The 16588-nt window shown below is 39.5% G+C and overlaps 2 protein-coding genes and 3 non-coding genes across 5 annotated transcripts; all 5 read left to right on the plus strand.

The window, feature by feature from the left end:
• The first annotated feature begins 1052 nt into the window (after nt 1–1052).
• rpl17 (ribosomal protein L17) lies at nt 1053–3515 on the plus strand. Its single transcript, XM_030767207.1, has 7 exons — nt 1053–1075; nt 1666–1715; nt 1804–1844; nt 2159–2293; nt 2590–2688; nt 2963–3154; nt 3437–3515. Exons 2-7 carry the CDS (start codon nt 1676–1678, stop codon nt 3482–3484), a joined length of 555 nt encoding a protein of 184 aa, XP_030623067.1. The 5' UTR covers nt 1053–1075; nt 1666–1675; the 3' UTR covers nt 3485–3515.
• On the plus strand, nt 2429–2498 carry LOC115808832 (small nucleolar RNA SNORD58). The gene has a single exon (XR_004025222.1). It is a non-coding gene; the product is annotated as a small nucleolar RNA SNORD58 (small nucleolar RNA).
• Nucleotides 2763–2827, plus strand: LOC115808833 (small nucleolar RNA SNORD58). Its single transcript, XR_004025223.1, has one exon. It is a non-coding gene; the product is annotated as a small nucleolar RNA SNORD58 (small nucleolar RNA).
• Nucleotides 3226–3295, plus strand: LOC115808831 (small nucleolar RNA SNORD58). Its single transcript, XR_004025221.1, has one exon. It is a non-coding gene; the product is annotated as a small nucleolar RNA SNORD58 (small nucleolar RNA).
• Nucleotides 3516–7656: 4141 nt separating the features above from the next.
• Nucleotides 7657–9775, plus strand: nkx6.1 (NK6 homeobox 1). Its single transcript, XM_030769999.1, has 3 exons — nt 7657–8203; nt 8506–8678; nt 9530–9775. The coding sequence occupies exons 1-3, from the start codon at nt 7657–7659 to the stop codon at nt 9773–9775; spliced, it is 966 nt and encodes a 321-aa protein (XP_030625859.1).
• The last annotated feature ends 6813 nt before the right edge of the window (nt 9776–16588 follow it).

Below are 16588 nucleotides of genomic sequence, written 5' to 3' on the forward strand. Positions count from 1 at the left end.
GTATGTTATTAACTACATACCAAAACCTGCAGCCGAGAGCAATATAATAACATATAGAAAAACACAAACACACAGACGAATCACTCTGAGGAGAACACATAGAACATCTGTCTAAGAGGAAAGGTGCTTTGGACTGGCTGCAGCATTGACTATACCACTGATTGCTGGTGTCCTCCTGAGAGAGGATGTCATGAACAGGAGGCTCTGAGAGAAACAGGAGGGGAAAAGGCGCCCTGGCTCAGAGGCTACTTCAGCCTTTCCTATAGAGTGGCATTATGAGAGCTGGATGTTTGTTGTTACTTTACCAGCAGCATAAGTTCTTGATTCATCTCATATCCAACTGCAAAATAGACATTATAGGCTTTATTCACTCACACACACACAGACACACACACACAGACAAACACACACAAAGGTTGACTTGTTTAACATTTGGAGTATGGCAGGTTTGTTCAAGCTGACACAAGGGAAGCTGAAGCATTGTTACGTTTTTCCACTTCACAATTAGGCGCTGCTGTGTTTTCGCCTGCAAAGAGGGCATTTTTCACTTTTTGGCCATCCAGAGACCATAGTGATTCGAGGAAATGAAAACCAACAGGACCATGGTCCTCCAGGACAGGATTTTGTAGAGCCCTGCTGTAGAGTTAAGGTATGTAGATATGAAGACATGTGCAAGATTGATTGATTGACTGGCTGATTTATATTACAAATTACATGACAGTCAGTTTTACATGGAGAATTACTGCAATGACTTATGGTTCTAATCTGTACTGGTAGTAGAGATAAAGTAATCCCCTCTAATTTATCTGTAAGTTCTTTTGTAATTCTGTTTCTTCTTCTTTCTTTTTTTTTAACCTTCCAGATATTTCCAGTGACACCTAGCTACTTGTCTCCCGCCCGGTGCTTCGCAATACAAAAAAATGAACTTTGAGTGAAACATACTGCATTTTTGCTCCAGTCCTGCAGGTGACAGTGTGCAGAAAAATCCCTTAAGACAGAGTCACAGAAAAAGAATGAAGAGACTTCTGCTCCCAGAATGCATCTGACTTCCTCTTCTCCTCTGCGGCCTGAGAATGTAAGTGTACCGTAGAAATGCTTGGGAGTCGAAGTTTAGAATAATCTATTCAATATCACAACCATCGTATTTTTAAACATTCCCATTTTACCTTCATGCGATTTTACAACATATAAGGACCGACATCTGTTTATATAGTTGTGGAAAAAAATGTATATCTGTGGATTTTTGTTAGAGAATTCTGTCCCGGTGATCTGCCATTTTCTTCTCACGACTAACGTGAGCCACCCAGTACAATATAACTAAGAGATTAGTCTTTTTGATACGGTTGTGGTGTCGTGATAGCGGTCTGCACATTGTTAAAAAGGCGAACAAGAAGCTTTTCTGAGGCAGCGCGTCAACGTCTTAATGTTTTGTTAGTGGCTAAGAGCTGTGCTAACGAGTCTGGTTGAAAGTGGCTAAGCTAAGTGGTGAATTCGGCATGCAGTGAGAACTAAACGTCTTGATTTGAAAGATTCGGTGTCCTTGTTCTTTCAATAAAACACACAGTTGTCCGGCACACGATTTAGTTTTTTCGAGACATATGGGTAACGAGTGACTAGCTACGCATCATATCTGTGTGTGACAGCATCTTGTTCGTTCCTTTACAGATCTCTGAAGATGGTCCGCTACTCGCTCGACCCCGAGAACCCGACTAAGTGTGAGTAGTTGGACTAATGTTCATTGCCTTTATGCTCATTCAGTTTAATATCTGTCGACGCGTATTTACGTAAGTGTCTTATTTGCAGCATGCAAGGCCAGGGGTTCCAACCTGCGTGTTCACTTCAAGGTAAGTAATTATGTGTTTACTTGGGCTTGTGTAAAGGCATGTTGTACATTGATGGAAGACTTGCTCTAGACCAGAAGAATAAACTGGGATCGTCCGTGTCACCCGGTGGCATGTTTTTAAGCTGTACTTTTGACTAGCTGTGACAGTTTGGTGGTTTGAGTGTTAGCGCTTGAAACGAGTTGATGTGGATTATGCCTGAAACACCTAGACATGGCTTAACCTTACAAATTGCGTATGATTTGGATTGCGTGACCAGAATCTGTTCCTGGTAGATGTGTTAAAAACACCCCCCCCCCTTTTTTTTTTTTCGCCAGAACACCCGTGAGACTGCACAGGCTATTAAAGGCATGCACATCCGCAAGGCCACCAAATACCTGAAGGACGTCATTGTACAGCGTCAGTGCGTCCCTTTCCGCCGCTACAACGGTGGAGTTGGCAGGTGTGCCCAGGTGAGCATGTCCTTGGTCTTGAGTCTGAAAAAGTGATTGGAATGTACAGTGTTCTTAAACTTTGTTAATTGAACACACTGAGTATTTGTCTAAGCTGTAAATATGTTGTGAGTGGTTGTATGAAGTTGTAAATGGTTGCTGTGATGACCATCTTAGGACACCTTTGGAATTCACCATGAAAACAAACTTTGTTTACCTGAGCAACCTGTCTGTCTTGCATTTGACCGACAGCGGTAGACAACTGCCTTCCCTTTGAACCCCCGAAACTGAAGGTCGAAATGTTTCTTTATCCTCAGGCCAAGCAGTTTGACTGGACACAGGGCCGTTGGCCCAAGAAAAGCGCCGAGTTCCTCCTTCACATGCTGAAGAATGCCGAGAGCAACGCTGAGCTTAAGGTACGACATTGAAGGGAGAGTCGTGTCGACCCCCCCCCCCCCCCCCCCCCCCCCCCCCCCCCGAGTTCTGTCGATTGCCGTGACGACCATTTAGGACACCTTTGTACAACCCATGAAAAGAATACATCATCTGAGCAGTCGAGTTGCCTGTGGAGCAGTAGACGCCACCGTGGTTTTCCACTTGCTGCTTTTTTTTGGATTGCAAAGTTGGAAACCCCCGTCGTTTCAGTCGCGTGTTTTGAAATTTGTATTTGTTCCCTTCGTTGATCTGCAGGGTCTGGATGTGGATTCTCTGGTGATCGAGCACATCCAGGTGAACAAGGCCCCAAAGATGCGCAGACGCACCTACCGCGCCCACGGTCGCATCAACCCCTACATGAGCTCCCCGTGCCACATCGAAATGATCCTCACCGAGAAGGAACAGATCGTTCCCAAACCGGAGGAGGAGGTCGCTCAGAAGAAAAAGGTAAGCCCGCCGCAACGGATTGGCGTTCGTTTTAAAACCCGACGCGCTCGAACCGTGCGTTTCGTCGGTGGCTGCAATGATGACTTTCTTAGGACACCTTTGGATGAATGATGAAAAGAACTGAATGTTAACCTGAGCAGTCACTCATAACCACTCTTCTCAGTGCTCTTTAATTCATTGTGTATTTATCGCACATGCTCACTGCAGATCAAAGAGGCGTTTGTATCTTTTCAGTATTCATTTACCGTTGTTTCCCTGCACTTTTTTCTTTTCTGGTCACAGGTTTCCCAGAAGAAGCTCAAGAAGCAGAAACTTATGGCTCGGGAGTAAATGTAAATAAAAATCGGTGATTCGTACTAACCGAACGACTCTGGTGTTTTTTTGGTTTTTTTTGTGGTTCTCCTTTTGTTCTTACCCTTTTAAGATTTTTTTAAAGGCAGTTTGACAACAGTAACACGTCTCCTTGCAGGTAGTAAGAGATCAGCTGTAATGTTGAGATGTTTTTCATGTCGCATGTTCTGTGGTTTAGATTGCATCCTCACAAAAGCTCAGGAAAAAGAAAAAAACGTAATGTTCATCTGATCACATTTGAATCGAAGATAGCAGATATTATACTGCTGCCTGGGTTGGCCCAGTAGGTGGGTGTGTGTGTGTGTGTGAAGTTAAAATGTGGATCCATTGGGGAGGTGCAGATGAAGGGATTCCATTTAACAGGTTTACATGGCTGACAGTGTGCAGTGCTTGTAGCAGAAAGCAAAGTAAAAGTCCAGGGGAATACAGCAGTATGCAGTAATTTATCCACATTTTACCCCAGGTTGAAAGATGTTTTTCAGTTTTAAAGAAATTAATTTCACACCAGAGGAAAAGTTGGACCAGACCAAATGACAGTCAAGAATTGATGAAGTATCAGTGGGGAAATATGCAGGCTGAGGCTGTCTGTGTGATTTTTCAACTGCAGATGATTTATATGTATTTTAAGAAATGTCAGTGCTCTGTTTTTTTGGGAGTTGGTCTGCTGAGATCCAGAAGAATTGAAGATTTATTGATGTGTGTTACTTTAACCGTGGATATAGACTAAATAGGAGCAAACACTACATTATTACACCACAGAAGACTGGCGGCATTTATTTAATGTTAGCTTTGGTTATGTCGTCGAAACATTATATGAAGCGTTAACATTTGTGTTTGTATTCTCACCAGTTTTCATAATCTACACTGTGACATAACCGGAGTTTTCCGTTGTGTGTGTGTGTGTTTTTTTTTTTTCCGGAGTTACTTAAATATCACAGGTACTGCAGAAAAGAAATCTTAAGTTTAGCAATAGTTATTCAGAACTGCAATCAAATGCAGAATGTAACGGCTCATTTGCACCATTACAACACTTGAGTCCTAAACACCGTAGTCATACATGTTCCTCTATGGCAGGGGTGGGCAAATCCGGTCCTGGAGGGCCGTGGTCCTGCTGTTTTTCTTATCGACCAACTAAATACAGTCTCTGATTGGCTGAAGAGCATACCCACCTGTTTTCAAAGGTAGCTAAGAGGTGAAAACAAAAACTGGCGGGACACCGGCCCTCCAGGACTGGATTTGCCCACCCCTGCTCTATGGGATAGATAGGAGACTTCAGAGAGACAGTTTTGAAGTTTATTAATACACATAAATCGCAACATCGTGCTGACAAGTATTGTTTTAAAATCCCAGGAATCACAGCACAGCTTTTAACCAGCGCTTGTTTAAGCGTAGAATGAATGTCAAAACTCAGGAAATGTGAAGTTATTTCATTGTGGGTGTTGCTTGATTGATACAGATGTTCATGTATACTTTGAATTCACAAGGTGAATGGCTGTGTTATTGCTTATTTATATAATATGTCAATGTACACTGATACATCTGATGAACAGTTACATATTTTGGTAATTTGGTTTGCCTCAGACTACTGTAAAGAACCAGTAGTGGGCACAGAACATATATCCTTCAGTTCTTATGTACGGTAGGTTTTCCTGTCACCACTAGAGGTCAGTAGAACTCTCACACGATGGTTGAAAATGGATAACTAGCACATGAAATCTGCACACAAATGTGACATTTTTCTGTCTGCTTTGCCAAGAAATAGTTTAAAATCTCTTTATGCACTACTAGATCTTGATTTTTTTCTTATCTGATCATTCGGAAATACTCTTAGAAGAGGTATTGTGTCAGTTTTTGCATGGGAGTAAAGTACAGTTATAGATAGATAGATAGATTACTTTGTTGATCCCCAAGGGGAAATTGCAGTGTTACATCAGCAATTCACACAAATCACAAAACACCTGGCTTACACCGAAAGCACGAGGTAGGTAAAAAAAACAAACAAAAAACAAACAAACAAAACAAAAACACTGTATTTACGACATACAAAAAACACTATACCTCTAGATAAATAAATAAATTATAAAAACAGCAGGATTTACAATATTGCTCTAAATTAAATTTATATTAACTTAAATACCACACTGGGAGCGAAAATAACGTCCTCAAATTTTGACCATTAATTTAAAAGAATTTATGTGACAAGATGAAAGAGCACGCAGCTTGCTGTGATGATTTAGGTTCACTCGAAGTGTACTTCCATTATTGACTTAGAAGACACCCCATAAAATGACATGAAGTTAATTTCTCTCGTTTTTCGTGCGCTTTAACTCCCATGCGTTTTAAGACAGTTGACCCCGTAAAGATAATAATTAGCCGTTGTAATTCTAAGATATAATCAATGCTCTGTTTAAAGCAGTATGAAATTTGGAGCCAAGGTATTGTATGTGTAATTACCTATTAAGTGTTTTTGCTTCAACTGATTGGTGGGTTACTGTGCTGGCCCCATGAGACACTGTAGTTCTGAGATTCACCACAAGGTGGCACAAACGCATTAGTTTATCTTTTAGTGTCCAGTAAATATATCACTACACACTGTCTTCGATGTAAATTGTGTACCATTTCTCTAGCCATAATATACTCTCATACTCCTTTAATAGTACATTCTCATATTCCCCAGATTCTCTCCAATGTGAGAATGTCCTCTTCCTTCTCGTTGTAGAAAACTACACTTAAAATAGGATGGCCTATTTCATGTTTAAATTTACCGAAGTAAGTGCAGTTGTGCATCGAAGTGTAAGCACAAACTCCACGCAGTGCTATCAGTGATTTATAAAACTTCTAGTTTGATCTTCCCAGTTTCAAAATTCATATATTTCTGTATTTCGTTGATGTAATTTTCATAGCCTGTTAGTATTTCTACTCTCACCATAAAAAGTTGTTCGTTTCTCACTCCTTAGTATCAAAAACAACCTTAAATTTGAGGTAAATTTGCCGGTCAAGTAAACAATCTTGGAGCTTCTTGTTATAGAAACTGAAAGGGGGGGGGGGGGGTGTCAAACATCCACTGGCGCTCAGACGTAAAGCCTATTCCGAATCCTTAGAATACGGCAGTTATAGAATTATATTAGAAAAGTGTATTTAAGATGCATGTGCCATGCTGATTAAATTCCATGTTATTATCAAACTGGCCAGATACACTTTGTTTTCTGTGGTTATGATAGGCCTACATCTTAAACGGGCGCATATTTAGATATTTTATGATCATGGGCTATAAAGAGAATTTGTCCAAGTCCAGCGGATCACCTGCTGTCTAAATCTCGGACAGAAAGGCTCAGATTTTTTTTAAGAAAAAGGGAAAAAAAAATCGTTGAGCACAATCGGATGAAACTCGCATGGGTAAAATATACAGATGTCTCTTTATTTAAAAAATAGATCTTAAATTGACTGGATTGATTTTGTCCCTTTTTGTATTTAATAGCGGGTCGGAAGGCAGCTCTTTTAATGTGCAAATTAAAGCAATGATAGAGAGCCAATGAGGACGGACTTCTAAATTCACTTGGCACTTTCAGCTGACACAGGTTACGTCACTAGTTGGTTTACCCAATCGCATCAGAATGAGTCTCTCTACTTTCACGGCGACATTCTCAAAGTTTTGAATTTTGCAGCAAAAGACAGCAGGTTGATGAAAATGTTTTATTATCTTCTAGATCTTCATGTGAACTACCAAGAAAGACTGCCTTTTTATTTACAGATTTGAAAGCATTGAACAATAACGCAACGTACTTGGCATAGAAGCAGTTCCGTCTTGTAAGAAAAGAACTGGATTCATTCCTTTAGAATGCCATATCGTCAAGTTTTGCAAGATTTAAACGAAGAGCTTGGATTTTGCCTTTGTGGATGGGTTTAACGTATCGGCAGTTTGGAACTCAGAGGGGAAACATTTAATGTTATTTATATGAAGTTGTGTTTAAACAGGACTTTTTTATTTTTCCGTTTTTTTTTTCATGCAGAGTAGCCTACTTCCATTATAGCACTGTGCCTACACCAGTTTTAGATTAACTCTTCTCGGTATCTTGATTACACTCAGTTCGTTAGAATTATTATAAACAGTGTTTTTAGGTTTATTTTGACTGAGTTGCAGTTTCTTGGTTATGTTAGCGGTGGGGCAGATGGACGGGTCTCGCCAGAACGCATTTCTTCTCAATACCCCACCTTTAGCCGCTCTACATAGCATGACCGAAATGAAGACACCACTTTACCCAGCTTACCCTTTATCGTCTACTGGACCAACATCATCTACCTCGCCGACAGCAACCTCTCCAAATCCCGGTGGCATTCCTGTCTCTTCCCCGGGAATCAAAACATCGACCGGACTTTCATCTCTCGGATCACATCAGAACACGGGCGCAACCCCACACGGAATAAACGACATTCTTAGTCGTCCCTCGGTTGTCGCCTCTGGAGCAGCGGCTGCAGTTGCTGCATCTTCTCCTGCTGGAATCTTGTCTGGACTGCCTCGCTTCAATAGCCTGAGTCCACCACCACCGCCCGGGCTGTATTTTAGCCCAAGTGCTGCTGCTGTGGCTGTGGCCCGTTACCCTAAACCACTGACAGACCTTCCAGGCAGAACCCCAATATTTTGGCCAGGAGTCATGCAGAGTCCACACTGGAGAGACGCCAGGTTCGCATGCTCACCACGTAAGTGACAAGATTTCTGTATACTCAAGTAAATTTCTTTTCATTTGCTATCACTTCTAAACACTATCATGACCTGATTGCGTAATCTACATATAGGCTAACTAGAAACGGATCTGTTAATGTAAGAGCTTTGTGAAAGCCAACTGAGGACGTTAATCATGCCAGTGGAGTTCAGTGATAAATAATAATAATAATAATAATAATAATAATAATAATAATAATAATAACAATAATAATAATAAAATAATCGTCAACCTCGTTGTAATGCTATCAGTTGAACACTTTTGATGTCGTCTCCTCAGATCAAAATTCTGTTCTGCTGGATAAGGACGGGAAAAGGAAACATACGCGACCAACGTTTTCCGGACAACAAATTTTTGCGCTGGAAAAGACTTTCGAACAAACAAAATATTTAGCCGGACCAGAAAGGGCACGGCTGGCCTATTCATTGGGGATGACAGAGAGTCAAGTGAAGGTAAGCCAAATCTGCTTGAGAAATAAAGAGAAGAATGGCTAGGCCACATATCACCACAAGAAAATATAGAAAAAAAGATAATTCTCTGTTTTCATATTTTTACCATTTTGTCATTTTACTTTCACAGACACAATTAATTTTTTTTTTAATGCTAGTTTCTTGAATCATGAATGAGATAGTAGGCCAGATATATGATTTCTTCCTTGCTCTTCATTTATCAATACTTTTTTAAAATCCTGTAGGCCCTTTTTTTTATAAGAGAAAGTTAGCGGCTAATTACTATTTTTTGTTTTGACGTTGTCATCATTTAGGTCAGAGGGATTTAGACAATAGCTGAGTTACTGAAAAATACTAAGAATCTGTTCTTATTTCGTGGAAGAACGTGAGCGTCATGAAAATATCGTTAAGAAACAGAAGACAATGCAGCACAATAGCTATAAGTGTAACGATATTTCATAAAGGAGAACTAATTGTCCCTTCTGAAGATAATTATGTTTTAAAATACATACTTACGGACAGTTTAGACATGTAATGTTATGAGGCTGGGTTTTTCATCAGAAATTATCACTTGGAGCCAGCATTTTTTTTTTTCATGACACGTTTTCAAGACCTTAAAGATCTTATAGACCTTAAGAGTTAAGAAGATAAATATTTTATGAACGATGTAATCGTTTAGTGCTCTTGGTTAATATAAATTGTTTGATCTGCCGAAGGCTTCTCTCAAGGTTAGATCTTGTTGGGTTCTATTAATCTGTTATAACAATCTGTTGAGTGTTGCTTTCAATGATAGTCGCTCATTTTCTCAAAACAACCAAACGAATCGAAAAAGAACTAACATTATTTATTTGAAGGTGTGGTTTCAAAACCGAAGAACGAAATGGAGAAAGCGTCACGCTGCTGAGATGGCATCGGCGAAGAAAAAACAAGATTCAGAGACTGAGAGGCTGAAGGGGGCCTCTGAAAACGAAGATGACGACGACGATTATAACAAGCCTTTAGACCCCAACTCAGACGATGAAAAAATAACTCAATTATTGAAAAAACACAAACCAAACTCTTCTCTTATTATCCACACCTCGGAAAACGAGAGCTCATAAAAGAGTAAGAAAAGAGGTGTGTTATCTTTGTTACGAAATTGGACGTAGATATATTTATATCTACGAAATAATCTCGTGTTTTCCTCACAAGTTTGAAATTTTGTTTGTTCGAAGAGGGATGCAAAATATATCAGAGGAATATGCGCTATTTTTTGGGATCAGTGTGTGTGCATCACTGACTGCAATATAGACGTTTCATCTAAAGAAGACCCGGTACCTGTTCGTGTAAATAACAGCGTGAGTTGTATCGAATAGAAATTCTATTGCTGTGAATATTTATGTGTAAAATACCTTTTTGTATCGAAAGTACTACCGAGTCCTTTCATCTCACTTCAGTCTAATGTTATGTTAGGGCCTGGTAATTTGCATAGCCTAAGGATACATTTGCATAAGCACATCTCATTTTAAATAAGCCCTGATTGGTTATAAGAGGAGCATCCGATCGCATTGTCTTTCGGAGCGTCTTATTAAATTAAAAAATCCCAACAGTCAAATTATTATTATTATTATTATCATTATTATTATTATTATTATCGTCCCTATTTGGTTAAAAGGCTCTTCGTAGTCACTTGAAATCATCTGAACTCAGTTTGCATATTCTCGATAAAATTGTCCACAGATATGAAGTGTAAATAATAATAAAAGCAACTTTTCACAATTAAGATATATTTGTAATATAATGCATAGTGTTTGTCTCCCAATGTTAAGATGTTTTTCTCCCAATGTTACACACTTAATTTATGAGATTCTAAGTTTGTAACGGTGTTTGAGTCCTGCAGTAATTCGCATTGCAGGTTCGTATGTATTGCACTTTTATTTAATAAAAAAGAATACGTCATTCGCCCCATTTTTTTCAAGTGTTTTCAAGTAGTTATGATAAATTCGTACATTTACGACTTATTTTTCTCGAATGATTTTTTTTAAAGAATTATCATATTTTGTTTTTGCAAAAAAGCTAGTTGCCTAAAATAAATGTATTGATTGTTCTGAGCACAACCGTTTTGGAATATTCATGATCAATCATAGTCTGAGTATTGGTAACCTTGTGTAAACGAGACATCAGTGTAGTTCTGGTCACGTTATGCCTACATCTATCTACAGTCAAATTAACTGGGTTGCATTATATGACCACAGTGCAGGAAACGCAAAATAATTACACGATTCAAAACTTTTATCTAAACTTAAAAATACTTAGACCAACTCTAAAATAGTGTAACCCAAATGAGAGGACTGATTAAATTACTCTAAGGAGGCAAGAGAGGTGTGTATGTTTGAAACGGTCAAAAATTGATATTGGAATATAAATACGCAAATTGACTGTGTGGGCCTAAGAGCCATCCGATTCGGATGGTCACATCAGCGTGATGTTTGAAAATTGAAAATCACCCAGCCAATTCAGCTTCAACAAGTAGATATTTAATTTATCAGATGTGATTACAAAAGATGCAACAGTCCCAAAACAGAGTTTCATCCCCCCCCCCCCCCCCCCCCCCCCCCCCCGCGAATATTGCCAACGATACGTTTGAATTAAGTCTTCAAAAAGGACAACAAGCTCTTTAGGGTGTCCAGGGTATGTAGTTGTGGAATCACATCTTTATCACTATACCATTAATCTGTGCATGTTAAAAAATTACATTTACATTCGGAAACGGGAAATGTGAAATTTAAGTTCTTGCGTAGATAAGAAAGGTTCAAAGTTCAGTTCAAAAGTTTAAATATATTACTACCGATTAGGACATTTGGCCGGAACAAATGAGTAGCCATTATCCACACCGAAATGCAATAACAGAGCCTGTTTAATGGCAACAGTATTCTCCTCGGCCTGTCTGCTTGGCCAGTGTTTTTTCCCCCAAGAAATTGGGCCTATCCCTCTTAGTTTGAAGTGGAATGTTGCGCTGCCAGCTGTTTTTATCTACAGATATGATTCAGTTAGCGGAACTGTCATCAAGTCTGTCCGATACTGACAAGCCATGTAGACTGCACAGACAATTCCACATGTGGTCTTATAGCTCCCGCTGTATTATTATAATGTATTTTTGATAACCTTACAACTTTGTTGATGTATGTTTTATGTGAGGCTTATCAGCTAAGACCCTCTGTATCATGGTTTCCCATTCTTACCTATTTAACCTCATCGAAGAGTCTGATTGACACTTCTGAAAATATTCTGTAGTTTTTCACCTTATATTTTTTCTCAGTAATTTTTCCTCTCGTTATGTATCCTTGGGCATTATTGCGTATGGGCCAGTCCACTGTATGAAATAGCCCTCCACTTAACAATAAGTAGAAAATGCTTAATTAATGACACGAGGCTTCCACTGTCCACTAATCACCTGTTAGTCTCATTAGAACACTGCTAAGCTTCAGTTCGCTCCATTTTTTTCTTAACTGAGCCGTCTTAAATGGTGTAGCATATCCTGTATGGAACACCGCTCCTCTACTCTGTGTCAGGTTCAGGCTGGTAGTGTCCTATAACTGAAGTACATGCATCACATCAGCGTTGATAACAAACATTACGACCGCTTTTAAATTCGCCAAGAGGATTGGAAAACTCTTTTCCTGGGGTTTCTCAGATAGCAAAGTTGAACAGAGACGTCTGAGGCGAGTCTACGACTGGCAGTCATGTAAAATATATTCAGGTAGGTTAGTGTCATTCAGATTTTCGTCATAAATGTTGTTCGACAACCGAAAGCGTGATAGCAGAACGCAGTTTCTGAATTTGCATTTTATTCAGTCACTTCGAAGACTAGTGAATTTTGTTTCAACAACAACAACAAAAAAAAAACTTTTGACATCATGACATGTGCCAAACCGTAACCATTTCTAGTTCATTTAGTTCTTTAAAGGAAAGTGCTTGTTTTAGTGAAACATCGCTCGTCTGTGCACACTTGGAAATATGCTGTCAGGAGGAGTGATTTGTCACGCGCCATTTGCGTCGAAAGTGCATTTGAGTTCTCGCTCGATCTTCCTCTGCGATCAGTCCAAGCAACTTCTTGTGTTAAAAAAAAAAAGCAAAAATAATAAGTAGTTTCGTCTTTCAAGATTTTTCGAGCATTCCTGATATTCGTTTTGGTGTCGTTCGATTTTCCGAAATTGATGAACTCTAAAAATATCATAAAAATTTCAAATCATTCATTCCACAATAATGAGACGATTCTCAATCATGTCGGACTTTGCGACCAAGCCACATTTTTGTCTCTGAATACGTTTGACTATTTTATTGTTCTCAGACATAACTTCTTTATTGTAATTTCTGCTAAACACAGCTGCTACCTTCATTATACACGTGTGAGCCAGTGACCTGTTGTCAATATGATATCAAATTATCTCTGACTGAGAGGTTAATCAAAAGCTGTCTGCAGTAATTAATCTCTGATTACTTGAAACAGTAATACCTACATGAGCACGCTCATTAAAACCATTACAGTGCAAAGCCCTTAAGACATCGAGTCGTAATGAAGCTGATGTAAGGATAGTCTAATTAACTTTAATTATGTGATCATACATTGGAATCTGAGCCTGCATGTAAAATCATTGTAATAGATATTATATTTGGGCTATAAGTGTGTCCGAATATTCTGACTGACTTAATGAAGAACATTTTATACAATATTCACTTTTAAAAAACGTGCATTTCTTGAATTCGTCATACTAAATGAAAATCTATGCCACTTATTCCTGGGTTGCATCTCCATTCTTGTTGAAATAACGACTGACTACTGAATCTCTTAAATGTGGCTCTTCACTTTCGTTGTTACTGAAAATTAATCTATCGTCTAACCCAGTCCATAGTTATACTCAAATTGCCAAAATAGGTTAAACTAATATAACGTATTGGAGAGCGAACGGACCAACCTTATACTCTTTGAGACGTGCAGGCTGTTGACCACCACGAATGAAATGCTAAACATGACCAGTCACTCCATTATGATTAAATTGAGTGCTACTGTAGCCACACTCAATGTAACTGTTTCAGATGGGAGCAATATGAGGCTGTGTCATGTTAGTGCTCGGAAAAAGTGATAGCTCCTCAATGTGACTGGCATTATTCTGCCACTAGGGTCATTGTTGTCTGCTGCTTGTCATTCCAGCAGCTGCTGGTTTTCAATTTCTGGTTAATGCCTTTGCTATAATAACCACCTTACATCAAAACTACTTGTCCTGTCTACCCTCCCAAATGGATTTCTGGCAACAAAATTAAACATCGGCTCTCTGCAAAAGCAAGAGAGGTTTATTCATAAGGTAGGGGCAATTTATACCTTATAGTGTATACAGCTAGAGCAATTTGAATTGTTTGTAGCACTGTTTAATGATCATTTTAATGAACCATTTACACACATGGATTCAGTTAATCTATTTTTCTATACAAAAAACAAAAGGTACAATCAGTTGGTTGCTGATCATATATAATTGTGCTTTTTGCTGTAAAGATCTGTCCAGGAAACATCCTCTTACTGGTGTCTAAATATTGCCTGGTTGAATTTTGACATATTCTGTATTTCAGCAACATCTTCAGGATTTCAGCAACGTGACTTATATTAAAGGTATGTTTTCTGACCAGGCCAAACACAATGTGGTTTAAGATACACCCCTCTACAGGTCTTATTACAGCTTTATTACATTAATAAACAATCTGCAGTACGAAAATGTATGGGAGTTTACGAGTGGGTTACAAGTCTGCTGTTTTCACTTCATAATGTTGCCTGGATGATTTGGGTGAAAATGCGATCCATCAGTGCAAGCCAGGTGTAGCCAACACGGGTTTCATTCCGCGGGGGACTAACGGTAGCATCTGCTGAACGACTGCGGTGTTTGTGTGATAGCGTTTCGGTGCCAGCCGAAGCCATGGTGCCACAGCTGTCCAGATGCAGCTGGGTCAGCCATGCTCTCCTATCAAACACTTGTTGGACTAAAAGGTTAATTAGTTGAAAAAGAGCCGCTGTTCTTTCTCTGCCCTCGCCTGAGAAACCACTCGTGTCTGCTTCCACATGGTTTCTCATTTGTTTTTGAAGTGCGCCCCCCAGTCTTCTTACCTGCAAACACACACAAACACACACACACACACTGACACACACACACACACACACACACACACACACACACACACACACACACACACACACACAGAGTGAAACACATTCATTTCTAACCAACCAGGGGTCATCTTAAGAAATAAGAGAAAGGACATGTTATTGTTGCCATGTAAATACTGCAGGGACGCGATAAAGATATGAATGTATATTGTGTTTTAATGACACTCTTTGGACGCAAACAGCGCCGTCCTCATATCTTAGCGCGCACTACTTGTGAGAAATCATTTGACATGTGGTGAGGCGACTAATGTGACAGTGCTGTGTGTTGTGTATAAAGAGCCCATTGATGCGCTCTTAGTAGAACATGCACTACAAGAGATTACACACAAGGCCATGTGTCACAAGAAACCCACAGTCCCACACAGAATGAATGCTGGCGTTACATATGTTGTTAGCCTTATCTCTCTCTCTTACCCATTTGGAGACTCCTGATAAAGAGCACCTTGGGATCAACCATTATGGATACTCTGAAGCCATCTGATTGGCTGCTCGCAGAGAAATGGGCTCATGGGAGACGTATTCATGCCTGGATATATCCTGTTCCGCTCCCTTTTATCCGTCAGGCGCAGCTCAAAGACATACCGTGCGTTTCATTTATTACATCACAAAAGAACAGAATGCATCGTCTACATCTGCATGTTGCTATTTGTACATTGGTAAGGTCCTGGGAAAGGGGGGGGGGTTTAAAAAAAATCCACATTCACTTAATTTAACTTGCTAGACAAATTAACAACTGAGGTGAATGGTTAACCTGTTTGGGCGCTTAGGCCGTGAGTTGAGATGCAGGTGCTTTTTGATTCATTGCCCCGAGGTCGACGAGTGGTCTCCAGAGTATATTTGAAGAGTAGGATAATACTGGTATACCGATGATTGGAAGCCTTATCTTCATACTCCTCAGCATCATGTATTGGACAATGTGGGTGGGATGAACACGCGAGTATTTATAATCTCCTCTAATCTTCCCTAATGATGCTCTCTTTCTCTGTCAAAGCCTTCTCTCGCAGTGGCTTACAAACAGATACAGACGCATTAACAGAGATAGGTAAATAACCTTTTAGAAACATACTTAAAGAGGTCTAATCCTTTTCTAGTGTTTTTACACACAGTATTATTTTAGATAAATAGCTACTTCTCTCCCCTCCACCTTGATGTACATAAACCTTTCCTTTTGCAGTTAACAGTGTTATCCTGTAACTTGCAGGAAAAAAAAATCTCTCTAAAGAACTTGATTGATGAGGAGGAAGTTCCCTTAGCCTTATTTAGAGAACTTTTGGAGGACAGTTCCTGGTTTGATAAAGACTTTGTCATTTGTCCTCTTTGGAGGAGGCTGTGGTTGTGCGCCTATGCAGGCGCGTGTGTATGTGTGTGTGTGCGTGTGAGTGTGTGTGTGTGTGTGTAGGGGGGGGGGGGGTCAAGTTTGAGGTTTGGGAAATAATGACAAAACGACAACCTCCAGCAGACAACTCTGGACAAGAGAAAAAAAAGGAAAAAATAAATTGCCCTTATCGGCTAAGTATTTTGTTCTGAATTTTATTAGCACTTGCTGTGCTAAAATAACCTGCTAACATGTATCATAGTGCAGCAATAATAACCTCCTCAATCATATTTTAAAAGTCACGTCAAGGCAACCCAGTATAATTCATCTCTATGCAAATACATCAGTGTCAGGCCATTAGTGTATTGCTAAAGGGTTTTATTAAAATGTATTCTTCACTCTTCT

Source organism: Chanos chanos, chromosome 3, assembly GCF_902362185.1.
Source record: "Chanos chanos chromosome 3, fChaCha1.1, whole genome shotgun sequence".
NCBI lineage: Eukaryota > Metazoa > Chordata > Actinopteri > Gonorynchiformes > Chanidae > Chanos > Chanos chanos.